We start from the raw sequence: 27,900 nt of genomic DNA on the forward strand, positions 1-27,900 counted from the left end.
TCACACAGAGGAAGCTGAGCGCCCAGAGAAAATAAAAGTACTGACGTCACAGGTCTTCAGGGCACCGAGTCCGGAATGGGATGGGACAGTCTGCACCAGTCAGTTACTCAGGCTGTCGTCGGTCTCCTCCCCTTCCCGGAGACACACTGTGTCCCCCGTTAACCAATGGGTGACTCCAGGTACGTAATGCAGCGACTGCCCGTGCACAGATTACACAATGTGTGACTTGCCTGTTAGTGGCTGGATGAGACACTGACACAGACCTAGAATATATTTTCTTTCACTTTTCTAACCTTTCAATGAGCCTGGTTTATATAGAAGTCGGTAAATGATGTTAAGTAGAAAATGAAAATAGTCAGGAGACCAATAACAACTTTTTTTAGTTTTTATTTGAAATGTGGCTTTACACAGGGAAACAGAATGTCATGTTTGTGGATATAAAAAAAAGTTCAATAACAAAAACTTTCACACAAAAGGTGTGGTTTGTCTATTTGCACCATTCGTTCTGACTTCCCGAATCTGAGCTTTGACAGAGGCACCTCTCTCTTTAATAAATAGTTTCATTTACAGAATGCGTAACTAGTTATAAATATGAAGGCGCATAATAAACCTTATTTTTTTTAAAGCAATTATAAATGTATCGATTACAAAAAATCAAACAGGCAAGAAAATCAGTCAAGCAGAGATGCAAAATCGCAAATAATATTGGCAAAGCAAGAAAGTTAGCACAAACTTATAAATCATAGAAAACATGATGTTCAAACTCAAGTGAATCATTAAATTATAGGCACTAGTTGAAGAACAGCCACCACACCATTTACTGGAACACCTCCGCTTACACCGGCACACCTTTTGATTCATAGCACAAGAGGTCAGAGCCAGCCGAAATGTATTCAACTCGTCATCTCATCTTACTCGAGATATGTGATCATTTTTTTCAGTACATCATTTGATATACACGGACAAATCTGTTGCGGGATTTCAAGAACATAAACGATTTTCTTGGTTTAATCGGCTGAATGCTGGACGAATATATATATTTGAGATATTAGATAAGTCATGCTTGAACTGAAACTGACCAATCGGAGCACTTAAGGGGGAAAATATAACTTGGCAAAGTGTGGTTCAATTCAGAACTGATGCTTTTGCCGAGTGGTCATTAATCACCCGGCTTCATCACGAATCCTGATTGGACGCTCTGAAAACATAATAAAGGCTTTGGAGATTTAGCTTGCAACTGAGGTTCAAAATGTACATTTCAAACAGCTGAAATCTTCAAACAAAATACTGATATGGATGTTTGGACATACGCTTCTTAAATAATTTGAATAAATAATTTTTCCAAAACAAACTTGTGCATACATTCTGGCTGATTTTACAAGAGTTAAGATTCTTTTCAGAGTCATACCCACACAGGTGCTTTCACTGTTGCAAGACACCACCGAAAATCAAACATCACGGGACAGTTCAGCTGCACAGCGTCGTCAGAGAGATCGATTGCTGTGCAACACGTGTTGAACACAGAGCATAAAGAGAGAAATGTGCGGAAACATTTCAACCTGAGGGAGATGAAAGAACAGAGCAGAGGAGTGGGAGGAGAGCAGGGCCATGGGCTGATGTGACACTCAGGCATATGAATGCAGTCAAACCAAGGCAGGTGACGTGTCTTCTGCTGGCGGAGCTGGAGTCGGCCTGGTTTCTTTGGCATTTAATGGGCTGTTTGCGTGACATGCCTGACTCCTCCAGTGCCAATCCCCACACAGAAACATGCCGGACGTCCTCTTTGACACCGCGTGTGTTTGACACAGTCTTCCCCTTTTTTAATTTCTTAATTATTTATATTTCTGGGACATTGTCTCTTATTTTCTTTCTCCACTGTAAAAGTTATCTAGGTAGATAAAGTGCCATGTTGTAATGTCTGCCTCCTAATGTTGATAGTTTGACGTGAGAGCCCCCTGCTGGCCTGCCTCAGTAACAACCTTCTCTCCAGTTTTCACCCAAGCCGCCGTAGTTCCGAGGAGCAGGAAGAGATCTGAAGAGGAGGAGACAGAAGGTTTAATGCTGATTAAATGAATAACTACTCATACCATTTAAAACCAAAGCCTTCAATCAAAGTGTAACTTCACCCCTTTAGTTTTGGCTGAAGTCCCTCTACCTGAAATTCAAAAAATGCCTTTAGAAAACAGTGCTACCCCAACCCCCAACCACACAGACACACAGACACACACACACACACACACACACACACACACACACACACACACACACACACACACACACACACACACACACACACACTTGACATACCAATTAGCTTGCTAAAGTTGTTATCTAGGTTGTTAAGGACTCCAGTAGCAGCACACACACTGAAATGTCGTATGAAGTAGAGGCTTCTCGCCTTCAGAGTTACCTGGTTGGAAATTGAGTTATACACAAATGATGCATTTTCTATGTTTCACAGGCTACAGGAACTAGTACAAGTTTAACAGTTCAAGTACAAGTAGAAGTTCAACAGGCTCAGGCAGAAGTACAAGCGGTGTATGTGTGTGCATGTAAGTAAGTGTGTGTGTGAGTGTGAGACAGCTGAGGGGTATGTGAGGATGAGAGCGTGGTGGGTGTGTTTGGGTGATGTGATGGTTTAGGGGTTTAGTTTTCAGCATAGATCTGAAAATGAGTACAGCTTTACAGATTCCCATTCACAAGCAGTTGCTGGAGGCGGGTCGGCCTCCCACATTTGATCCTCTATTAAGTGTTATGACGTTGACACATCCCTAACAGGTCATTCTATGTAAGCATAAATCCTGCAAGGTCTAATACAGTTTGAATCACTAGGTGGCGTTATAAGACGATAAAATGTTTTACATATTTGGTATTAAATGTGATATTAAAACAGGCATTATTGTATTTGATTAATTAACTTATAATAATAGTCATACAATTAAGTTTGTAGTTTAAAAAACACATTTAAATGTAAATGAGTATGTTTAATTCTCATCACAGAAGTACAAGATGTGACTTTTGTCTATGGTGTAAATACCTGCGCACAGGCTGAGCCAGTTTGCTGCGAGGCAGAGGGATGCCGCCTCCCGCAGAAGCATTCGGACGGGGCAGGCCACTGCGTGGAGGAGCCAGGGAGCGGGTGGGGGTGGAGGTGGCAGAACCAGGGTTGGGTGTGGCCTTTACAGGCTGCCTCAAGGCCAGAGGGGACGGGGTGGCAGGAGTTCGCAGCTTACTGGGAGAGGGGACTGGAGACAAGCAGAGCAGGAACACAGTCAGGTATCACTGGCTTTTGTTGATCTTAATGCACTTTCAGAGATTTCAGTCTTATCAGTAGTTGAAGAATGAAGTTATGATCCAGAGCACAATGGTGTGAGGTAGACATACACTCAGGTGGCACAATATTGGTACATTTAGATAAAACTAAAACAGACTAATAGAACAGTCCAGCAGTAAATCCTCCTTCTTGATGGTTGTAATGATCAGTTTTAGAGACATGTTTTGGAGGCTACAGTTTGTTGTGTTTTTGAATTGTATTGTGTTATAAGGACGGTTGTTTCAATTATTTGGTCCGTACATTTATGCTAATTAATATAATCATCTTTATAATGCAGAAGATATCATCCGCATCACAGCCTGCAAACTCCAACATGATAATAAAGTGAAATCAACTGAAAAATACTGAAACCTTCATGAAGGAGAATTTACTGCAGACTGTTGTATCATTAGCTTTTATTAGGTGTATCTAATAAACTGCAAATAAGATGCCTACATACAAATATGTCGAAACTAACCACATCCATCACAAATTTAAAGATGAAGTCAGACCTTCTATCATGAAGGTTGAGAACATTTTAAAACATGAACAGAAACTCCTGATGTTTTAACAGAATGAGTTGACTCGACACACGCACAGAGCATATACTAGTGCAAACCAGCAGCACATACCATAGCACAACATCAACACAACCACGGCGCGGAACAACAATCACAATATTTAAAAAAGGTGGAAATCCTCAGTGAATACTCACTGAAATCACCTTCTTCTCCAAAGCAACAGGAGAGTGGGACTAGACAAAGATGAAGACAACAGAGACAGGCTGTTTATTCAGAGCTGGGAGGATTGGGCCCAGCACAGGGTTTTGTACTGACCGTTTGTTATCTCAACAAACTGCGATGCCACACGAGTCTTGATCAATAGGACCTCAGATGCTAGTTGCCATGTGGCATGAACATTTCATCATCTACCTCACTGGAGGTAATGTGTACAGCCCAGTGAGTGTGGCTGTAGATAGTGATGAGACGGTAAGGGAGACATTAGCATGTCAAGCCTGTCTGCTGCTGGAATGCTAACGTAGCCTTTGTCAAAGACCTGTAGACTTCTCTCTCGTCTTTTAGGGACAATGCTTAACACTTAGCAAATGAATTCATCTAAACATTAAAATTGTCTAGAAGAAAATTTTATTGATGAACTCCTCCACCTAGTTTCTCAGTCATGTAAATCATCGCATCATATGACTGAACAATGTTGCTGAAAATGTCGACTGAATGCTTTTCTGAAAACATGATGACAAATCTAAAGCGGCTGTTTAATTGGTAAATGAACAAAGTAATCTTAAAACACAACATCACTTATGATATATTCTAATGCAGTCCTTAAGTGAATCAGCTCTCTGTATCTCTGTATGAAGGAATACATGTGGGATTTAGTTAGAAACTCTCTGTCAACAACCACCCCGCTCCCTCTCCCTCTCTGCTGGGTTCTTGCAGCCGACTCTGCTCTTAACGTTTCCTCAGTCTTGAGAGTCTCAAATGAAAACGCTGGCAACTACGGCACCTTCCTCAAATCCACATCAGCTCTTTTCAGGTTTACAATTCCTGTGCATCAGTCGTCCATACCTGCGGGACAGGTGGCTGACTGTATATTACTCATCATAAATGGGGCATGTGTCTGCGAGTGAGTGATCTCACAGCCTCCAGCTGGTTTAGGAGCCGTTACCTCGCAGGGCCGTTGGGCTTTGGAGGTGCTGTTTGGGTTTCGGGGAGGAGCGAGAGGGGGTCGAGTATCTCGGGAGTTGAGCTGCTGCTGGAAAACAGGGACATTTCAGTACGGGAGTCAGTCTTGATTCTGCTGGAGATTCACAGCATGACAAGAGCGAAAGAGGGGCTCTGAAAGCCAAAGAAGCCAGACTGAGGCCACTAGAGGGCTCCACAGCCAAACATTAATAAGCAGCTTCATTCAGGTGGAGGATCCCCAGGGGCCACTGTCAGCTTGACAGACGATCCACCGGTGACAGGGAAACAGAGGCTGGTGTGTGTTACACATGCTTTATAGTAGAAATGTTTACATGGACAACAATATTCTGATAATAACCCTATTTTGACAATAGTCTGAACAGTTCTTACTTATGACCTTAACCTGAATAAGGTCATACTCTGAATAAACAATAATCAAATAAGACATGTGGAGTTTTCTGATGTCAATCCATTAATTACATTACATTTTATCTACGTCCAGCAGTTACCAACCCTTTTGATAACGCATGTCTTGTGTTTGAATGTTAACAAGTAGGACATATTGTTGACATGTCATAATCGGACTATGATCTGTAACATGTAAACAGGAATATAAATACAATATTCAATCTCTTAGCAAATCATGTAAACATAAACAAAATACTGTCAATAGTCGGAATATAGCTGTCCATGTAAACGTACTCAGAGAGAAGTCAGGGAGAGAGGCAGGAATGTATGTGTCTCACATGCCCTGTACAGCCAGAGGTCAGATAGACTCAACACAACTATCCTGAGGGGAAACCTCACAGCTGTTACCCTTTTTTAAACCTCAATGAACAAATAAAGACTGAGCTGAAAAAGGAATATGTGCTCTAGTGTATAAAAGGCCAAGAGGAACAGGCCACGTGGACTCGGTGTCACTGAGAGGTCTGGTTGAGACAGGATTAATGCAGTCACTACATGTTTGACCAACTGATGCATGCCCTTTGACCTCATCCCTCTCTGCCTATAGCCACAGAGAGATTAGCCTTTCTGGATTCAGGAAAAATCCATTACCTCTATCTGCCATTACAGGATTAAATCAGACAGATAATTTTAACTCACAGAGGTGGGATGCTAAGCTCTTTAAAAGATGTAAAACCCTTATGGACAATATGTAAAAGAACATTAGTGTCACTGATACCAGGAGTTGCTTCGGGATTCTCAGTGCTACTGACGCCATGCACTAGCTCTGTAGGAGGAGGGTGATTGTTTGAAGTGAGAGTTTGGGCTGGGAGAATAAGAGGAAAAATGTGTGTCAATAAAAAGATATTAGAGCTGAAAATTATCGAAGACAAAGAGGTTTCCCAAACACCAAAGCCATAGCCCAACAAAGCAACACAGGCCTGATGCTGTAGGAGGAGCCAGAGAGAGGAAGAGAACTCACACTAACAATGACAAACAAGAGATTACACAGCCTGTTATGTTGCTGAGTGATCAGTTTACTGTGAGAGCATTACAAATATTATTATGACACAGTCTTATCAATAATTAATCTGATCATCTGAGTTTGTGATTACTGTAGCAACAGATGTACTCATAACTTTAGAAGGTTTGGGTTTTTGCAGCTAAATCATAATATAAGGTATGTTGTGTGTGTGTGTCACAATACTCACTAGCAGACTGGTTCTGGTGTCGAGGAGAGCCTCCATTTGCAACCTGCAGGTTGGACTCGCAGCTGCGGCTGTTCTTGACAGGCTCTTGTGCCGGCGGCTGGGTCGCTGCTGAGGAGCGCGTGAGGTTGGGGAGACTGCGACGCAGCTTTTCTGCAACAGCAGCACAGAAGAGAATTAGCTCATATTGCCCGGAATCTTACAGGGAACCACTGATGTCCCCCACTTAGTCCATCTCCTGCTGGGTCTTTTTACCTTCATTCTTCACCACGCTGGTCTGCATGTCGTGGCCCTGCAGCGAGTGGCGAGGCTGCTGCAGGCGGCTGATGCTGGGCTGTGGCGAGCCGCGGCCGTGGCTGTACTCAATAGAACGAGCAGGGGAGCGTGAGCGAGGCGAATTCCTGGGAGAGGCGCGTGGAGAGTGCCGGGGGGAGGGGCTGAAGCGGTTGGAGGGCAGGTGGAAGGCCGGGTGCACCGCCTCCTCATCGTCCTCCAGACTGTGTGTATCTAACTCCTGGTCGCTGAAGGTGCTGCGCCGTAGCGAGTGGCAGGAAGAACCCGAGCTTCGTCTGGATGCTGTTGCGGCATAGTCCTGCCTCAAACCTGACGACAGACAGCTGTATTGTAAAGATGTGGTCTTAACACAGAAAACTAGAAAGAAACTCCTGTAAGAGCTAAAGTTACATACTCTCCTCCTGCATGCGAGCCAGTATCTGCACATCAGTGACGTCGTTGAGTTTGTAAGTAGTTGAGGAGCCCACGGAGTCGTCGTCCATTTCTGACGTGCTCAGCTCACTGTCCACAGACGACTGTGGACTAATTGCCGGAGGATTCCTCTCGGCCGCTGCGTTTCTCTGGTGGGCTGGTGAGGAAATAATCAATTTAGTGACATTTATTCAATGGCACTAGAATAGAGGTCTTCTGTAGTAGTAACTGAACTATTGAGAGCCTCATACCTGCGTTCCCAGGCATGAGTTGCTGTCTGACTATGGGCACTCTGCTGGGAGTTGAGGAGGGGGAGTTGAAGCCACTGCTGTAAGGGCTGTTGGCTGCGTTTGTGCTATACGGGCTTCCATAGCCCTGCTGGTTGTAGGGGCTTCCATACAGGCTTCTGCGCTTGTTGGCTGTAGAGTCACAAATTAGAAGATCAGGAGAGAACAAGAACAATGAATTCGAAAGAAGTAAAAAGTCCCTGTCCACATGTTATCAGCCACTTTTGGAACCTGCAATCACTTAATACCTCTTCAATAAAACTCCAGTGAAGACAAAAGAACAGTGTTTAGTCTGAGGAGCCACAACCACACCTGTGTGAAAAGAGATAGAAACTGGTAGTCGTTTTTGAACTTTGAACTATGACCAGCTGATTTTACTAGAGCCTGACTTAAACATGATAATAAAGGCTGACATGAGGCTTTCACAGACATTGGTATCAGTGTTTATGTTTAAAGATAATTTCCAATACCAAAAGTTTTAATTTACTGAGTAATCCCCAAATATATAAGAAAAGAAACAAATTTGGTGTTGGCATCAGCCCCCAAAAATCTGCTTTACCTCTGAAACAGATCAGCGTAATATTGAGTAAAGAGACGTTTCAAGTGTCACGCTGCCACAATTGGAATCTATGACTAAGGGATTAGTTATTGAAAAATCCGTCGCATCTTTCCTGGATAGATCTTAGGATAGTCTTCCCTTCAGTGGGAACTGTTGGGTTTTCTCTACAAACTTAAGGTCTTGACCTTAAACTAGACTAAAGAGAATATATTTTATTACAATCGATTCTTAATTTTTGCCATGGACTTTTGTGTAAAAGCACTTTGTAACCTTGTTTAGATAAGTGCTATACATAATGTTATTATTCATAAGAACTAATAAAAAACAGTCCACCATGTAAAAAAAAAAATTGAATACTATGAAAAAACGAATTATCTTTAAATGTATCAAACAAGAACAATTGTGTTAGTAATTGATTAGTGTAAATATCAATTCAAAATATACAGCCTACAAGATGTCAGCAGAAGAACAGAGATGAAGTGAGGAAGTCGGGAAGCTGCGTTTGTGAGGAGGAACTTCTTGTGCAGTAATATGTTAACATACATTATCTATGCTGCATCCATTCACTGCAGCTCATTCAAGACCCAGACAAAGTGAATAGCTACAGTATGCTAACATACTTCAACAGTTCACTACAACAGCAGCAGTGTGTGCAGATAGCAGACCCTTAATGAAAGCTCTACACTGTGCTGCCGGTCTGCTTGAGGTTCTTAGACCATACGCTGGCTGTGGGACTAACAGAGAGTTCCTACAACATTAGCTGGGAAAAACACTTAACAATCCACTCCATTGATTCTGTACACAGAGTAAACGAGCGCACAATGCTATTCTCTGTGAGATCCAGCGCAGCAGCAGTCAAAGGCTCCAGTCTATAGTCCTTGGTCTCGATCATCAGATCCGACCCTGCACAGACAAGCTGCTGGTTACTGGGATAGTTTGCTGTGTCCCTGTGCACTCGTCTTCCCATCCCTCTGCTTTCTCTCCTCTCTCTGACTGAATGTGGTTAAAGCCGAGTGGTGACTGGAAAGTGTCTATTGAGATCAGCTACCTCCTCTTTCCACACTTCTCCCTACACTGTCTCCTCCTCCTGGTGCTCTGCACTCAGTCTTCTTGCATTATTGAGGAAATAACATCATGTCCACACTGCACACATCAGCTGCTGAGAAGACAGTCCAACATGTAGCAGAGTTACACTTTGTTTTCCGTTTCATGACAACAGATTGAGCAGTTCACCTGCTGAAATTAACTATAATTGTCAAGCTCAATAGTAATTTGGAAAAATAAGTATTCAGAAACATATCCATGGTTACTGCAGGTTTCAACAAGTTACATGTAAGCCTTTTTAAGACCATAATAAATCTAATTTAAGACCTGAAGATATGAAAGAGTAGCAGAGTGTCAGGATTACTTCCACTTAATTGAAGATGAGGTAAAGTAACTGTAATCTAAAATAACCCTGGATTTAGCACATTCTCTCTCAAACTACAGGCAGAGACAGAAGGTATTCATATTCTTTCCCACAGCCAAGCAGAGTGTACAGAGATAAACTCAAAGCAAGGTGCTTGTAGACCCTCTGTCACTGCGGGTTGAGCAGGTACATTCAGGTTCAGACTTACAGAACGCATAATAACAGTAGGACAAAAGTGGCTTTTAAGCAATTAATAATTGTCAGTTCCACATTGGTCTTGTTTGTAGTTTAGTACTGTGGGCTTATATCTGTTATGCATGCCGCAAAAGGTTTTAAGCAAGACAGAGTAGAATATTGGCTATATTTGTTGATTGATTGCTCCTGTGTGTTCTTGTGGATTAAGAATAGCTGTTATGCATTTATACCACTGACAAACATAATGACATATTTCTGTGAGTGCTTTACAAACTATAGAATTATCTCTACATGTGTGTTAGGAAAATCCTCCTTTAAAGACAGTTTGTACTGGCTGTTGGGTCCCACTAATGAGTGTGGTTACATGACCCCAGCTACGAGTCAGTGTCAAACAGTTTGAAGATATTTAGAAGACAGTGTGTCCTATCTCAGTAATCCTACTGTCACTAGAGAGACACAGTCAATCTAAAGGGATCTGACTGCAGCACAGGGACCAACCAAAATAGAATGTCCTCAAATCCTCATGTCCTGAGACAAAAAGAGAGGTTAGAAGGAGAGAAAAGAACTGCTGTCCCTACACACCACGATGATGTCATTTCTATTGTCTCTGATATGACTCTGTTGGAGAGAGCTTTTTTTCCATCTTGGCTTTTTTAGCCTCTGGAAATTTGAAGGCAGTTAAATGAGCCAGTCCATAACTTCCTGGTAGAAAATACAAGCCTGTAGGGCTGAAATGTTGAAGAGAAAACTGAAGACAGTGCTTGGCATAGAGGTTTCCTCCATATGAAAAACAACATAAAAGATTAAAAACAGCTGCAGAGAGCTCAAGTATATCACAGGAAAAGAGCAAACAGTGAAGCTTTTATGAATGAAAGAGATGAATAATGATGAATTAAGCTGCAAGGAAGAGGTGAACTAACTGTAGAAATGAGGTGAAGGAGATGTCAAAGCATTTTTTTGCAGAAATGGGGCAGGTCAGCTCAACATTGAGTCCCTATTTGAAAAACTGCCTGATTGTTTAGGCCTGGCAACACATTGTGTTTGAGGATTGTCTGAAAAGAGAAAAGCGGTGCAGTCTGACTTGTACAGTCAACTATCTCACAGCAGTCTCCTCCCCAGTTTGAGTTATATAACCGAGGCACGTCATCTGGGGATATGAGTTTACCAGTGGGTGCAAAGACAACAGGCTCAGTCACTACTGACACTAACACTTGAAATCATGTTTAAAATACGGACGCGCCTGTAGGAGTGTGCACCTGCGATGTTTAGCCAGACAACTTCATACATGTCACGTCTCACAGTGAAGACTTCTGCACTTTGGTTTCCACAACTAAAGTTACGATTGTTTTCCTTAGACACCGACTCAACTAACACCATGGCAACAGGGTTACACCCCAGCCCATTCACTCTGCTCTGCTTTGGCCAATCGGCTCGTTGCTCCCTCACTGCGAGCTGAACACTCAACAAAATCACAACTGTTTGCTGTTCGGGCTCCTTAATGGTGGAATGAGCTCCCCAATGACATCCGGACATCTGAAAGTTTAAAAAATCTTTACAAATCTTGTACCCTCATGGTTGAATGCACTTATTGTAAGTCCCTTTTGATAAAAGCATCAGCTAAATGAAAAATGTAAATGTAAATGTTCCAACGCGGTCCTGGCAGAGAGCTGGTGTGAAAGAGAGGCTGAGGAGCCATGAGGGCGTGTCTGTGGTGAGTCTCCCAGTCACTGAGTCACTCAGAATGTGGAGTTTAGGATCGCCAAAGTGTTTGTGTGCTGAAAAGGATGTCAAGTGTTGACAATAATCCTCTTCAGCACCTTGATTATCATTCTTCATTGCTTGAATATAAGTTTAAACTACATGGTCAGTGAATCACACTAAAACAGTTGTTACCCGAGAGAATTATTCATGGATCTTGATGAAAAAAATCAGACACATAGATTTTTGAGTGTGTCAAATTTGGCACAGCTTGATTCAATTTGAGGGGACTGTTGGGCCTTGGCGGATGTAAGGGCTCGGCTGAGTGCCACTCTAGTTTTCTATCTGTGGAAGTGATGACAACATCAAAGCCAAGTGAGGAGAGAAGTGGAGGGAGTGGGGCGGATGGTATCAGTGACAAGGGAGATACAGTATTTCCAAGCCCTATGGAGGATGACGTTATCCACGCTCCACACCTTTACTGATGATTCATTAAACCTCACCCGAGTGGCTGGTCATTTGTTGTATTGGTCAGCCACAAAAGAAACAGGGTGTGTAGTTTGCAAAGGCTACATTTTTTGTTCAGCAGTTGTGGAAAAAAAAGTCCAGCACAATTTAAAGCTTCATGTGCTTTTTTCCATTTTATTACCTTTGCCAAGGAGGTTATATGTTTTTATCTGCGTTTGCGTGTTTGTCTGTCAGTAAGCAGGTGAAAAAAAACTATTAAATGGATTTCCACGAAACTTGGTGGAAGGAGTCTGTAAAGGTCATGAAAGCAGTTAGGAATTCTTTCCACTTTCTTTAACGTTGCAAGATAGGACCTCTTTCAACATTTTCATTTATTTCTCAGAAAATAATTCATTGATCTTTAGATGAAATAAAGCAGGTAGGTTTGGGACGGATATTTATGTGTGGGTGCAATTTGGTGCAAATCCAAATAAGAATGATCTAGTGAATTTAAATGTGCTTTCATAAGAGGACTGTAGAACTATTCGCTCTACTCAGTGCCGTTCAAGTATTTTCATATTTTTTAAGTTGATCTGTGAAACATGAGGGAGGAAAAAGCTGTGATACTTGGATCCATAAAGGGACCACAGTTTATTATTTTAAGCACCACTATAAACAACCCTTGTGTCTGTGTGTCCAGGTGCAGTCCAGATTCTTGCACAACAGAGAAGCTCACATCTCCTCTGGTGAACAACCTCCTGCAGCCTATTGCTCAACATGATCTAACTGTCACATGGACATACCACTGTCAAAATGGAAGTGACCTCTCTCAGTTTAGCTGCAAGGATTTGAGCCGTATCCTCTTCACTGAGCAAGCACCTAAAGTTAGTGGGAGTCAAAGCTCAGAAAACAGACATATCGAGTAGGAACAACTAAATATAATAGTAGATCTGAGTAGTAATGTTTTAATGATGTATGCTATGTGATGGATTCAGTTTCAAACTATTCTGAGACGACATCTCTTCCACTGGGGAGTTTATCATCCATCTTAGTTCAAGTTTGGACCATATGTTTTGAATTTGTAAGAAGAATGTTGTGCATCAGAAAGTCAATATAAATAATCATTTAATAATATAATAATAAATAATACTGAACCTGCCCTCAGCACTGAGGTAAAATCAGTTGGCACAAAACCATGAATATTTTGTGTACCTCTTGGTGAAATTATGAATAACACATTACTCTTCACACACTTTGCTGCACAGGAGTAACAACGGGGCAAACAAAGCTATAAGTGTACACTTATAGCTTTGCATGTCTGTTAGGGTTAGCTTTTTAACACTAAAAGTAGCATATGTACGGGTATTTCAAACGCAGATAAACCTGCTAAAAAAGGTGATTGGCCGCTCTCTCCCATTGCCTTTCTGTCTGCCCTGCCCCCCCCCCCCCCCCCCTTTGATTTATGTTTGACATCATGAATGCACAGACAACTGAGAAGCTCTTTTACCTCGCTGCCTTGCTAAATGTGCTTGTTCAGCCAGGTATCAAGTTTCTATCTCTGCCAATCAGAGCATTTATCCATTCCCATTGCAGACAAAAGCCAGATATTAGTTTTTTTGAAAAGTAGCTTTAGGGTTTCGCAGCACTATCAATCCCATATTACAAGAAGGAGCCCTTAAGTACCCACATAGATTCTAACAAACCCTGGTGCTTTCACCAGGCTCAAGTCATTGATTTGTTTCTCAGGTGATATAACCTGGTCTGAGTTTGCCTCCTGCTCATATACAGTGACTCACCATAGAGGTACATGTGGGCAGTCCAGCTAAGGGAAGCTGTTCATGTAATCTGATATATCAAGGATCAATAAAAATAAATAGTAAGATTATTACATAGGCTCAATCCCGTAAATTAAAGCTCTCAGTGACAAGAACAATCATCACTACATTTCTGATCCTGCTCTTAGCTGTCCAGCCAGAGGAGCGTTTTAATGCTTTTATAAACAAGCTCTACTTTAGTGGATCAATAATTCTACATTGGCATCATATACAAGAATGATTTACAATTGATCCTTCAAATTATCCAAAACATCAGAGTAATAAATTCTGATACAACACAGCTTTGGCAAATCACTGCTGTTTCATTATATTGTTTGTGCCATGACATGTACTGTAAAGCTGCTTTCAGAAAAATATATATGTAATTTCAGAAATATTCCAGAGGGACAGTATGTGAGAAGGCAAATTCCGAGTCGGTTGCTCAGTGAACCCATGTATGAGGAACTTTATACATCATGTCCTGCCTCTTGAATGTTCTACTTAGGCAGCATCTCTCGCCTCAATGTACTGTAAATGTTCCTGTCGTTGTGAACTTGTCTGACCTGAAACAATCTCCTGCTGAATTCATCATCTGAGAAAGGCAAACACTTGAAGATGTCCTGACCCAATTTCTGGACATTTTTCCAGAGTTACTTACAACACTCAAAACCTAGCCAATTAGAAAATCGGAGTTACTAGCAGAAGCCAGATGCAGGTAGGTTAAACTTGGTTAAGCGTCGCTAGCAACGCATCGCTCCCGAGACGGATTAGTGTACTACTGTTGTTGTTACTCTTACCAGTAGTGCTACGGCTGCTGAGTTCTAAGTTGGGACTACACAATGTGATCACCAGTGCTGTTTACCTGACATGGTGACGTCCAGTCTGTGGATGAGGGAGCGCTTGGCCGACTCCATCTCAGGACTGGGGTGGTCCAGTGCTTGGCGACACCACACGATGGGACTCAAGGCTTTTTGCAGGGGACTGTTCAGCTTCGTCTCATAAAGCCTGGAAAAAGGCAAGAAGAGCATACAACACTGTCACAGTATATTGTCAGGACATAAAGGCAACACCAGCGTACATGACACAAACATGAACTGGCAACTTCCTCCTCTAATAATGGCGCAGCAGGACAGCTGTCACCAATCACCTCATTCGGAATGAGACCTGATAGCTCAGAGAGGACATGGGTTGACGGGGAAAAGTAATTATTCGTCACAGAATGCTGCATTAGAGATGACACTGCAGCAGAAAAGCATTAAGGCAGCTATGCTTGCTTAATTTAAATTACTGTGATCTATTCTTGCTAAAAGAAATTGTCACTTTGATATATTTTTCTCAATCGTCTCAATGCAATCTTATATTTCACATGTTGCAGGGGTTGATATTGCAGAAACAAGTGTTCCGTGTCTCTGGGATGTGAGGACAGTGCAACTTTGAGCTCCCACTGCAGCAAACTTGAAGAATGCACAACTGTCAGTGGCTCAAAGCGTCTCTAAAAGGGCACTGGGTTCAGCACATAGTCAGCTGCACTGATAGAAATCAAAGATGAAAATGCATCAACAAAATAAACTGAATCGCCCATTACTCTATCAGTTAAAACAAGAAGAGAAGAGGTTCCACTCTGAAGAGAAATCAGAGTCAGCAGCTGTCAGCGCTGTTACAGCCAAAGAGAAAGCCTTTCATGATGAAAGCTGAAACATTAAGGTAGAGGCAAGCTAGTGCAGAGGAAAACAAGTAGGAAATCTGGGGCGGCACGTTTCCTTGTTTACACTCATTCACATTTAGTGCAGCACTTAGTGAATCTCCCGGCCTGCAGACATGACACTTGTGACGACGTATGTAAACAAGCTGCTCTGAAACAATGATGCATGTCAAGTCCACATGCGGCAGGACGTCTGGGACAAACATGGATAGGGCGAGTGCTGCAGGGGCAGGCAGCGTCTCTAAAAAACAACGTCCTGAGGCTAATTCAGAGATTACAGGAGTCTGTGACAGGAGCTGGAGAGCGAGGGGCACTACCGAGTAATCCCAGATATCAATCTGATCCAGAGGGCAGACAAATGGCTGCAGTATAGTGAGACTGGCTGTGCTGGGCATGAGTGAGCAATACCTGAAAGAAGTCAATGGCTCAGTGGCTGGCAGAGACAAGCTGCTGCAGGCAAAGGAGGAAAGACTGTGGGCCATGGCTGGATTAAATAATAGAAACTTCATGAAAACAGATTTTTAAATACTGATTGGCAGAATCTCTTTATTCCATACACGTCATATTCCTTTGGGCTAGTTTCAGTATTAAACCACCGTTCTGCTTTGTCATAGTCTGCCTTGTTATGTGTACTTACTCGTTGTTCTTCACCAGCACACTTACATCTTGTATACAGATGATTTGTCCGTTGACAGCCAGACATCGGTCACTGTCTGCTGGCTTTAGATACTGTTATTATGTGAACTATGCCCTAATGTTGCTCATTACAGTGTCATTATAGAAGATGCCTATCAGACAAACTCTTCCTGACAAGACAGAGATGACAAAGGACCATCTCTCGAAGAAGGGCTGTCATTACATTCACGAGATGGTCAGTAGCTACTGCAGTTAATAACAACTGCCGCTATCCTCCCAGACATTCTGAAAGCCCATCGCTTTATGCTGACATCAGCTTTGTACGACTCATCTGAGTGTGCGACTCTGCGTTTAAAGGGGATTTCCTCAAGTTTGGATGAAAGGAGACATAAAGACAAAATCCCGTCATATTCAGAAGATTTCCCTTCTTAAGTCTATCTGTGCAAAGCCACCCTGACTCTAAAACCACAAATGTTCAGCACAGGAGGACACACAGTGAGCACAATGTGGAGGAGTGTGAATGGACATGTGGTCTTTCAAGATAAATCTCATGACGAGCAGGCCTACATGCTCATCTTTGTCCACAAGACACTCCACGTGACCATTTATCTTATTAATAGCTTGTTGTTTGTAATCCCTGCAGTGCTGAGCTTCATGACACTGACGTAGCTTTTATTCCAACACGATGAGCTGAGTCCTGGTTCTCCTCTCCTGGGGTACAGAGGAGAGTAGATTGTGTGACAACTGGTGTGCTAAAGGACGCATATATATCCATGGCTACCTCTCCCACATGGCTGCTGCTGCTGGCAGGAAAACAACTTTCACTTTGTACTGCGTGCACACTGATCTCCTCCATATCTGCCACATCACAACAACAGAGGTTCAACAGATGAGACAGCAGAGAGTGTGAGGCTCACGGGCCGCTGATCACTGTCAGACACACACACACACACTGTGTACGTGTTGGAGGAGATAATGGAAAGAGATTATGCTCTGACTGTATGACAACGCACTTCTAATAAGGTCATACAGTCATATATGGGAATGGCATCGCCCACATGACTTGCCAAACAATATCCTTCACACAGTCAACGAGGCTCCTTCAGATTTCAGTCTAGCTATAGGAGATATGGTTTATGTCAGTCGTTCGCGGTGGTAGAGATGTTTGGAGCAGCTGTACCCGGGCAATTAAAGCTGTCAGCCCGCACTGAAGACAGAGACACCTCCCCACACTCACCAGCTGTCCTCGTCTTCGTTCAAACAATCCATGTCCTCCAGGTCTAAGATTTCCACCTCATCCAGCACCGATGTTTCCATCTCACCCGCGTAGCTCCCGGCGACGTCTGAATAAAGTGAGTTTATGCTCGACACTGACGTGGCCGCCGATGCCCCCTCACACTCGTACGCCCTCCTGTAACTGATGCCGTCGTAGGAGAGTCGGGGGCTCCGGCAGCGGTTGTTCTCCAGCAGCCCGGCGTAGCCTCCCGTCCCGACGAGCCCCACCCCAGGGAAGCCGGCCAGACCGGCTGCCATCCCCGCGGACAGGGACGAGGAGTCGTAGCCGTCGCTGAGGGGTCTGTGGTTCTGTGTCATCCCTCCGGACGTAGACAACATGGTGGACCTGCTCCGGAGCTGCTCGTTCTGCTGTTCGAGCTTCTTCACCAAGTCCTGGAGCTTCCGCACCTCCAGGTCCGCGTTGATATTCGAGTTGATATCCTCCATGGTGGCTCCCCAGCCAGCCCCAGCGCAAAAAAATGCAGCGGTGTTTTTGGACGTTTCTCTGCCGGTAGCCTGTCTGTGTTGGTTTACTTCACTGGTACCTCCGTATTCTCACAAGACACACCGGTGTTCCACTCACTTAGACCGTCCAACGTCGTCATCTTCCCCGGTTGTTCGAGCTCACGGGCAGGGTCGAGGCCATTTTCATAATAGTCGTCACCAACTGTGAAAGACCAACAGGCGGCGGACCGATCACGTCAGTGCGCTCGGTGTCGGGAGCCCGCACGTAACCAACACCTATTTGCGCGTGCACAGATCTCCACTCGGTATTTACGGATCCAGTTTCGGTTCCAATCCTAAATAGTTCATACATGTGTAAAGACAATTTGTTTATTTAATTTATTTAATCATTATCTTTATTGAGGCTGTCTCGTTGTGATGTTCTATCCTTTTCCACGACAGACCCGAGAACAGGAGACATTCACAATCAGCAAATAAACACAACAAGGAGTATACATAAAGTAACACAACTATGACTAGATGATAAAAATGAACAATCATTAAAAACATCATATAACAAAGGTTTGATTTCACTAAGGGGAATGTCAGACTGCAGCTGAAGGAAATATAATACAACAATGATGTAATTGTTAATAACATAATAATAAGCTTTATTTATATAGAACCTTTCAAAATAGGTTATAGGGTGCTTCACAAACTAAAAATGCAATTTGAAGAACACACAGCATTAGAGCACAGATACAGAAATAACTGTGCTACAGATGAGAAAAGAGATCTATATAAGATAAATAAAAACATTGTAAAATGATTAAAATTATCTATTCTATCAAAACTAGGAGAAAGCACACCTATACAAATTTGTATTAAAGATTTAGAATGGGATAAAGAGTTTGCCAGAAGGATTTCTAGACTAGATAAGATACTAAAGTAGACTTGCGATTTCTGAAATTGTTAGTTCCCTGTAGCTATGAAGTATTTTTGTATTTTTTGGGCCATTTCAATTGTCACTTTAAATGTTATACTTCCTCTTGTTCTCCAAAGTATTATTATTTTAGATAGTAGAATCCATGTCCACCACCAACATGTGCCTTATCCATTCATACAACAATCTGCTCCTTCATGCAGAATCCAAAGATCATAAAGGTTCTAAATAGTGTTTCCAAGATAGTGAATCAGCATCTCCAAGGTGTGATTGTCCATGTTGTTTGTTGCTACAAAACGCAGCAAACAAAATATATTTAAATATCCATCAATGTATCCATTCTATTTATTATCCATTTATAATTATTTAAAATGTTATGAGTTCCATAATAGCAAAAGTGTTGGTGCAGTTTAAAAATGCACAATACATTTAAAATTTACTTTAAGAAAAAATAAATGAATCAGAAAAACTAGAATTGTGATGACTGTGTATGATTCAGCAAAGCAGATTCATGAGATCTCCTTGACCTTTGACCACCAAATTCTATTCACTGTCTGAGTCCAACAGTTCATTCTTGAAGAAATACTCTCAAGGTGTTCTTGAGATATCTTGTTCACAAGAATGGGATGGACTGACAATCTGACAACAAAACGCCTTCTGCCACTGCCTGTCGCCATCATTGAGCCATTGAAAACAATTAAACAAATATAAACACAATCCTGTTTATTTTCTATTACAAACATATTTTTCAAAAAAACAAACAAATACAAAAGATGGAGCCAAGTCCTTTGTTATATTGCTCCTTCCGGTGTCTCAGTCTTAAGAGAGTTCCAGGGCTTCTTCAGCCTCCAGACATTCCTCAGGTTTTTGAAGCCCATCTCCTCCACCCTGTTTGGCTTCACCTTCAGCCTCCACTCTCTCTTCTCCCTGCACCTCGCTGTTCATGGCAGTTTCCAGTCCATCCTGGTCGGCACTGGCGTTCTGGGAGTCCGCTCCCTCCTCATCCTCATCTTCTACATCCATCTCAAAAACACGAATATGCCTCAGATTGGCACTCAGCTGCCAGGAAAGAAGAAATAAATGTTATAAAAATGAAAGCAGTCCACTACATTCATTCACCATCATGATTCTGCTGTCACAGATGTTTGAGAGCATTGGAAATGGATCATCTGAACCCTAACCAAGTACAAATCATTCACACGTAACATCCCACATTATAAATCCCAGGGCAGGCACTAAAAATACACTGGAAAGTACTAGATATAAATGTGACTTACCACACAGGCCACTTTGCGGATTCCATTGACAGCTACAAATTGAGCCTTCATGCTCTCCAGTTCACGCCACTGATTCCCCAACACTAAGCCTTGACACGGGATGTTACTGCTCTGCTGATCCAACCTGACAACAAAGGTGACATAAGCAATGTTTAAAATGTAGGCCTTGTCTCTGCTGTTCATCTGCTAGATTATATATTAAGCAAGTGGGCAACATTCTATTAACTCTTCTAGGTTGCAAGACTGGTCGTTTTTCAATATTTTGTGTGTTTATTAATGATTTTTATGAATGAGTATTCTATTACACTGAGAAACAACACATGTACTTATTATTATATTTTCAGAGTGGTCAGAGTTAGGGAGATACCACTTTTAACATACGCACACAAACAAATACAAACAAACACACAGACACACACACCTCAGGTTCGGCTCCCAGCTGAACTCCGTCTCACAGCTCAGTGTGGAAGCAAGAGGCAGCTGAGCCAGGAAACGTTGACTGTTGTCTCCTGCTCCTTGCAAGACTACAGTTAGCATTTCATCGTCATAGAAACGAGCATCTAGGAACCTGTAAAGAAAATGAGACCTTTAAAAAGAAACATTTTCACCAGTCGAGGACTTTGGTGGCGTTAGGGTCTGTTTCACAAATTGAATGGTAAGAACGTCATGAGAGGAACTCACTGGACGACAGCGTTATTATCATCCGCACTGTCAAGATGGTGGCTGAGGTCAATCGACATGACACTATTGGGAATATGTCTGTGCAAGGAAGACAAGTATCGTTAAAAACAGATCAATTACACACACAAAGAAAAACACATGTTTGTCCGTAATGTACCTGTTTGGGTCTGTTCCTTTCCGTAACAGGTAGATCTTGCAGGGTGACATGTCTGGCATGCTGAAGACAACATAATGCATTTTGGCCTTCTTGTCGTTCCATCTGTAAAAAAACAGATAATCATTAATACAAAGAGTTATATTACAGTTTCAGATTACTGTGAATCTCTAGGATGTTTGTGTTTTACGTACAAAGAGGGGAGTTCAAAAAGTCGTGGGGTGTTTGAGCTGCAAAGACAAAGGACATGAACAAGTGAATGCAACTTGACAATAACTGAGTCATATTTGAAAATAATAGATTTTGAACAGAGACATCGGATCGTACCTCTCTGGGACAGTGTACAGCGGCAAAAGCAGAGCCTGTTTTACCGATTTCCCAATTACTTCCTAGATACGAACAAAGCAAAATGTAAACTGAAAGAATAATTTTTACCAAGCACCTCTAAAGAATACATGTAAATCGTCAGAAACACAAAAAGAAAGTTCAGCCCTGTTTTATTCAATGAGAGAGAATTACTGGTCCTGACCAAAAAGGTGTGTTGTGGCAAAAGGAAATAAAAAATGCTGCAAAGTCTGTCTCAAAGCCTCATTTTAGATCCTTTAATTCCCTCAGGGATTGAACATAGCTGATCTCCTGAATGCTCATACTTCTAGTATAATGAAGAGGAGAGTTAACTGGGCAATGAATGTATCATGTTCTTGACCTTTGTAACTACATACTTAATTCCGATGGTTAGAAAAAAAAGATGTGAATCGAGGAAAACTCACAGCAGGTTTCTGTAAACACTGCTCAATTACATTCTCCATCATCCTCTTGACAAAGTGCAACGACTTTTGTGGATATGAAGGGAACAGCAACGGGCTCTCTAAACAAAACAAGTCAAACATATTATCTGTTAGTCATGAGGGTTGCATTTTGCCATATACATCCTAAATTACACATTGTTTATTCACTATTTCTATTACCTTTCAGGTGCGTACTCTCCTGCAAAAACTTCAACCACTGGTTTCCTTTGTTGTTGGGCGGAGACACGAGGTCCTCATCCTCATCTTTCAGGTACTGTACATGTGCATATGAAAGAGATACAGGAATTTAAAAATGGCTGCTCCATTCAAAAATACTCCAAACAGCACAAAACAAAAACCACTTACCTGACCAACTCGTTCCACATTGAAGTACTTTCCTTTGCGATCAAACAGTTCTTCATTCTGTTACACCAGGGAGAAATTGAACTCAATGCTAACAACAAACAATGCTATACATATAATACAAATGTATTTGATTGTCTGTATAGGGCTTTTATGCTGGTCTCACCTCACTGAAATGCTCAGACAGGAAGTCAGCAACGAAGGCGATGTCCTTCTGAGTCATCTAATGGATAAATCAACTTGTTAAAAATGTAAATCGACACGTTAAAAAAATCTCTTGGAAACGTCCTCACCTTGTTAAGCTCTGGTGGTACATGCTCCTCGCACATTCTCAGCATAGCTGTGTAAAAAATTAAACAAAAGCAGTTTGAGCATAGACACAATGATTCAGAGGGAATACATGGGTTATTACAAACTATTACATTGAATGCTCATGATGATATTTGTCTCTGTATCAAAATCCACAAGTAGAACTCTACAAACAAACTTCTTACCTACGTACAACCACCGAAAAAAGGCTTTGAAGTTTTTCATACTCTTGTCAATCACCCTGAATTACATAATAAAAGCAGTCATTATACAGTAAGCATTGAAATTACATAAAAAATTATCAAAAGAACAAGAATAAAAGGGTTTCTGAAATCTTCTAACTCACTGTAGAAGTTCGTTGGCTTTCAGAGAGAAGGATCCCACTGCCGTGATCGCACCTGAGAACACAAAACACGTATGTGGCTCTGGGTGGTAAAAAGCTGAATTTCTCCTCATTGTGCAGGTTAAAGAAATGGTACCTTCTATAGCTGCTGAATCCAGACCGAGGGGCTCAAACTTCTGCTTCCATAGGGACATGCCCTTCACCTCACTGAGGTGATACAACAGAGCCTCAGAGCCACTGCAGTGAGTGAAAGGGAGGAAGAGTTTACATGAGAGACACTCAGGCTGCAGCAGCATTGAGGACACAAGAGCCTTTCACAGCCATGTGGGTATCTGCGTTTATTTTTGGCAATATAACAACTTTTATTTTACACAAAAAATGATTCAGAAAATATGTGCATTTACGTACGTCCAAAAGGTTATTTTCTAGTTTCTTTTATTTGAATTAACTTCTATAAATTTTTATAATTTCATATTGATTTATAATTTAGTTTATGGTTAAACTGAAAACTATAAAGCCTCAATCTCATTTTTCATAAGGGTTTGATAAATAAATCTCAGTAATTAACAATTTCTTTTAATAATATTTATGTTGGCTGATATATTGAGATCAAATAATTTTTTAACAACCTTTGAATCAGTAAAAATCCAGAACTTCTACTGAGGAGAGAGAAAAAATGTGAATACCTCTGTAGGTGGCTGATGACCAGCTTCTGGATGCTGGAGTAAGAGGACTCGATGGAATGGCCAAGCTTCTTTAGGCCCTAAGAGGGAAATGGACAAAATAAACAAATGAGGTGGGATTTTCCACCTTAACACCAAATGCATCTGTGACACAACATCAGAAATTCTCTCTCAAAAAAATTTGAAGAAGCCGAATATTTCACCAGATGCTTGAATTGTACAAAATGTCTTTCTCTCACCTTGACCGTCAGCTGGTTCATGAGGAGAGCCTGTAGTTCTGGACTACAAGGACACAGAGCACATATGTTGCATGAGTTTTTCATAGAGCTAAAACTTTTTTAGCTTTAGAGTTGAATTATTCCAAGATATGGTGCCACCAGATAATTAAAAGATAATTCATGAAATCATAATACACAAATACTAACAGTAGAAATGGATCTTTTCTCACCTTGATTGTCCCCACAGCAAAAGCTCCAGAAACTCATCTTGAACCTGAGTGCTTGTGTTTTTCTCCTTTAAAAAATAGAAAACAAATTGTTGCATCTCTCTTAAGTGAACCAATTTGATCAACCACCTACGACTACTGACCTGAACAAACTTAGTGAGTCGAAGGTCCATCTGCATAAGGATGTCCTCCCAGGCTTCACACATACATGTGAGTGAGAGATGCAGGTACTGAAGGAGCGTGGAGATGTGGGTGAACTTGCGCGCCATCCTGGTGACTTCAGGCAGACAGTCGGACAACAACCCTGTGTCCAGCTGGAAGACAAATAAAGAATAAAAGGGCAGGCAAGAGCGTAGATTAAGGTATGAGGAAAAAAAAATACAGTTTACAGGAAGAGGAAAATGAAGACACTTGATGCATATAACCTGAATGTAGCAGATTGTTGGGTTGTTCTCATCAGATCTGACCTCTGTGATGACAGAGAGAGACTTGAGATCACTGGACAGACTGAGGCTGCGACACATTCCGGATACCTTTAAAGCATAAGTCAAATTTAAGATTTAATACACAATTTTAATATCATTCAAATCTAATATAGACTTCTTTTTTTTTACAGGTACAATTCATCATGGTTTTCAGCTTCATAATTATAATCTAAAACCTTTTATCCAGTTTAATTTGGTGAAACATATGTTTATGTTTTTCAGACTAGGACGGATTCTACAATACAGTGATATTTAATGCTAAATTTTTATGATGAGAAATATTTTTACATTATATAATATAATAATAATTCATCAGTCTTATTTATCCAAGTCTTTCAGAGGATGTGAAAGACAACTCTTTAGAATGAGTGAGCCTTACTCCAGTTAAAGTGGCAATCTTATACATCCCATAGGCATAAAGCTCCACGAAGCCATCTTGTCCCCCGAGAACAAGTACATTCAGTCTGCACAGAAACAAAATGGAGAAGTGGAATAATTATAAGACGCAAAAAGGTAAACAAATTTTGTGTGCTTATTAAATATTAAGTTTAATGTACCTGACTTCTCCCAGAAGATTCATTATTTCATCTGACTTTTCTTCACTGTAACAAAGATCAACAAACAACTCAGAAACAATGAAAACATACATTACATAACTAATATAGGATTGATATATTATCAAAATTCTGTCTCACCTGAAGATCTTTGATGTTGTGCTATAGCTGGCAAAACAAACGTTGAAACATTATATTTAGTCAACCCACGATTTGCTTTATTAAAATCTGACATGTAAATAATGCTACTGTTACCTCTTGGGGAGTGCTGGTAATTTGGGAAGAAAAAGTTTGGATTCATCTTCTGAATTGTAAAAGGAGCTGAGAGCACTGAAACACATAATAAAGGACGAATAATTAACATTATTTTTGAAAATGTAAAGTCCTTTGTTCCTCTAGTTTAATCCCGGTGCCTTACACACACCTGCTCTCCTCCGTCACCTCCATCCAGTGCATGCAGGTCACAGGGTTCTGCATCGGAAACACATGTAGAATCTCTGCTTTCTCCACACCACACAGGACCACCTGCTTGGTGTCACCGAGGCTGAAGGCCAATACTGAGGAGACATACGAGAGGATCAAAGTATAACAATGTCAAGATCACAGCAATCAGCAATCCAAAAAGAAGCAATGTAAGTAGTCATTCCTTACTTTTGCCATCAGGTCTCCAGGCGAGAGCAGTGATCTCCTTGCCAGTATGCTCACTGGGTGGTAAACTCCAAACCCGCTGGAAACTGGCTAAACGATGCAGCAGCAACTATGGACAAATTGGAGCCATAAAATTAGAACCATAAAACTCAACATGAGAATACATTTTAATGAAAGTTGTTTTTTTACCTCTCCTGTTGTGTTGGCCAGAGCAATCAGGTCCCGTCTGGGAGACCAGGCCATACACAGAACAGGGTTAGGAAGCTGCTTCTCTCCAACTTGGCGGAAGGCAGGCATGTTGTAAGCTGGAAATTTGAAAAGTGTCAATAAATACATGAATAACAGACAGAAGCTATCAGTTTCTATTACTACATGTTAATATAAAGTTAACTTTAAGAAATTATCTTCTGTCACAATGTATGGCTGCGATTGGTGCCTGAGGACGACAAGGCTGCTGAGTATCTATTGATACATGCTTGCTTGTGAGTTTACACTGGAGTAGTACATCAGACATTTTGAATACTTTTGTTTGTCTTGTGACTGAAACTACTAATGAATTAATCAAGATATTTGACAACCAATTTATTGTCTGGACAACATCAGCTTTGAATACTTTGGGCTTTTAGACCGACTTTTTCAGACAGAATCATTGATCTGTTTTTTTTGAGAAATATGAATCAACACCTCTCCTAGCACCAAAAAAATGAGGCTAGGTCGTGTAATGCAAAAATGACAGGGAAAAATTATAATTTCACTCTAAATTGTATAAACTCTGGACCATGTCTGGACCACAAATGTGTCTAAATGTTAACATCATGCTCGAGACTTAAACTACAGGTAAAATGAAGACATTTTTGAAAATGTTTAATCATGCAATGTTTAAGAATGTGATTTTGTTAGGTCCTTGACTCTACTATTTCACCAGATAAAGATCAAATTTATTATTTTCCTCTCTCGACAATACAATACCTCATCCCTCAACCAAGTTTAGTGCAACACATATGAAAACATAATTTGTTAAAACTGATGATGGAGGACACTATTGCTTTCCTCTCACTATTGACTTGTGGTTAGTGATTTGAGACAAACCCTATTACCGAAACATTATACTATGATCCTGGAGATAACAGGTAGTCATGCACCCTTTCAGACGGATATCATGATATTATAGTAAATCCCAGAGGGTAAGCAGCCTCATGTCATCTTAAGTCTTAGCTAACAGTCTGCTGTCTCCATCAGGTCCCAGTATAAAAGCTGCACACATTGTCTTGCAGGAATACGAAGACATGCAAGTAGCCAGTAAAATTGTTTTAATTATAATGTGATACAAGCTGTATAACGAACTAAACAACACAGCGCTGTAAAGCCGAGCTCGCTGACGGTCCTTGCTGATTAGCCCGGACCCTTTCTCACTTACTGGGTAGAGATGTCAGATGAGGAGCCTCAGTACCAGTGTTAGCTGCTCAGTTAGCAAACAGAGGAAGCTAATGCAGAGAGAGGCTAACGGCTACATTGACGGAGCTGGGCGCCATTGACGGAAAGATAATAACCACAACACGCTAAGGACATATACCGGTGACAAACGCATGCGGGTAAGTCCAGCAAAGTATTTAAGTTTTCTTCAGGATGCTTTCACAATTACGCGGACGGCGCCATGTTTTTACCACCGACCAATCACTGCTGAGCAACGGGAGTCGTGAGAGGACAATCTGTTCACAGGAGGAAGCGCAGTTCCTTAATACGTTAGTCATATGAGAGAGATGAACGAGGTTTTCTGAGGCGCTTCTCTAAACCGTTTATTAACTTTATGATGGTTGGAAGCTTCTGAAAGTCAACATGTTAATCGCAGCTGGCGAAGCAGTAAGTGAAAATGCAGCACTGTCACACTGGGTCAAAACCTACTCATTATAAAAGTTGTATTCTGAACATCCACATCAGAAACGTTAGTTACTATTTTTATTTCTAATCATACATCTATAGCCTTGCTAAATTCATGGTTTATCTCGAGTGTTGTCATCTTGTCACCCTGTAGTGGTCACAGTGCCACGTGGTTTTCATAGTACTGCCATACAAGCCAGTAGCCAGTCAGCGTAACGTCATATTCAGCCTGTATCATTTATTACAAGGCCAAAGAACTTGATAATGCTAAGGGCACAACTGATGGTATGTCCCTACATCCACTGGTGGCCGCTAACACCTGCTAACATCTACTGGTAGTTGGTAAAATTGAGCAGAAGACCTTTAAACAAGTTTGTGGAATGCAAAGCTTTAAATTCTTCAAGTTAGCTTTAATACAAAACCATTTGAAATACTCTCGGTAAGCACATTCAATCTACAATACTATTATCTTTTACTTAATGTTTTATTAATTTATCATATAAATACATATATT

The 27,900-nt window shown here is 41.3% G+C and overlaps 2 protein-coding genes across 8 annotated transcripts; both read right to left on the reverse strand.

Annotated features, from left to right (window-relative positions):
- Window positions 1–381: 381 nt before the first annotated feature.
- On the reverse strand, window positions 382–18,056 carry slain2 (SLAIN motif family, member 2). Of its 7 annotated transcripts, none has more exons than XM_062395575.1 (10): window positions 17,354–18,056; window positions 14,641–14,783; window positions 7,622–7,789; window positions 7,354–7,527; window positions 6,921–7,268; window positions 6,669–6,818; window positions 4,997–5,080; window positions 4,029–4,067; window positions 3,038–3,245; window positions 382–2,032 (listed from the first exon to the last, which is right to left on the reverse strand). In XM_062395575.1, the coding sequence occupies exons 1-10, from the start codon at window positions 17,836–17,838 to the stop codon at window positions 1,969–1,971; spliced, it is 1,863 nt and encodes a 620-aa protein (XP_062251559.1). In that variant the 5' UTR covers window positions 17,839–18,056; the 3' UTR covers window positions 382–1,968. The 7 variants fall into 7 exon arrangements, with proteins under 7 accessions (XP_062251559.1, XP_062251557.1, XP_062251563.1 ...); XM_062395573.1 differs by having other exon boundaries at window positions 4,997–5,083; XM_062395578.1 differs by lacking the exon at window positions 382–2,032 and adding an exon at window positions 2,040–2,155 and having other exon boundaries at window positions 4,997–5,083.
- A 1,430-nt stretch (window positions 18,057–19,486) lies between these two features.
- Window positions 19,487–27,177, reverse strand: anapc4 (anaphase promoting complex subunit 4). Its single transcript, XM_062396253.1, has 28 exons — window positions 26,926–27,177; window positions 25,698–25,813; window positions 25,512–25,617; window positions 25,285–25,417; window positions 25,116–25,190; window positions 25,002–25,028; window positions 24,864–24,908; window positions 24,686–24,770; window positions 24,247–24,354; window positions 23,965–24,135; window positions 23,825–23,889; window positions 23,616–23,658; window positions 23,380–23,456; window positions 22,830–22,930; window positions 22,697–22,748; window positions 22,536–22,591; window positions 22,335–22,381; window positions 22,208–22,264; window positions 22,045–22,101; window positions 21,859–21,952; window positions 21,661–21,758; window positions 21,218–21,279; window positions 21,085–21,120; window positions 20,894–20,995; window positions 20,737–20,814; window positions 20,477–20,623; window positions 20,056–20,179; window positions 19,487–19,837 (listed from the first exon to the last, which is right to left on the reverse strand). Exons 2-28 carry the CDS (start codon window positions 25,803–25,805, stop codon window positions 19,598–19,600), a joined length of 2,394 nt encoding a protein of 797 aa, XP_062252237.1. The 5' UTR covers window positions 25,806–25,813; window positions 26,926–27,177; the 3' UTR covers window positions 19,487–19,597.
- Between the last annotated feature and the right edge of the window lie 723 nt (window positions 27,178–27,900).

Source organism: Platichthys flesus, chromosome 9, assembly GCF_949316205.1.
Source record: "Platichthys flesus chromosome 9, fPlaFle2.1, whole genome shotgun sequence".
Taxonomy (NCBI): domain Eukaryota; kingdom Metazoa; phylum Chordata; class Actinopteri; order Pleuronectiformes; family Pleuronectidae; genus Platichthys; species Platichthys flesus.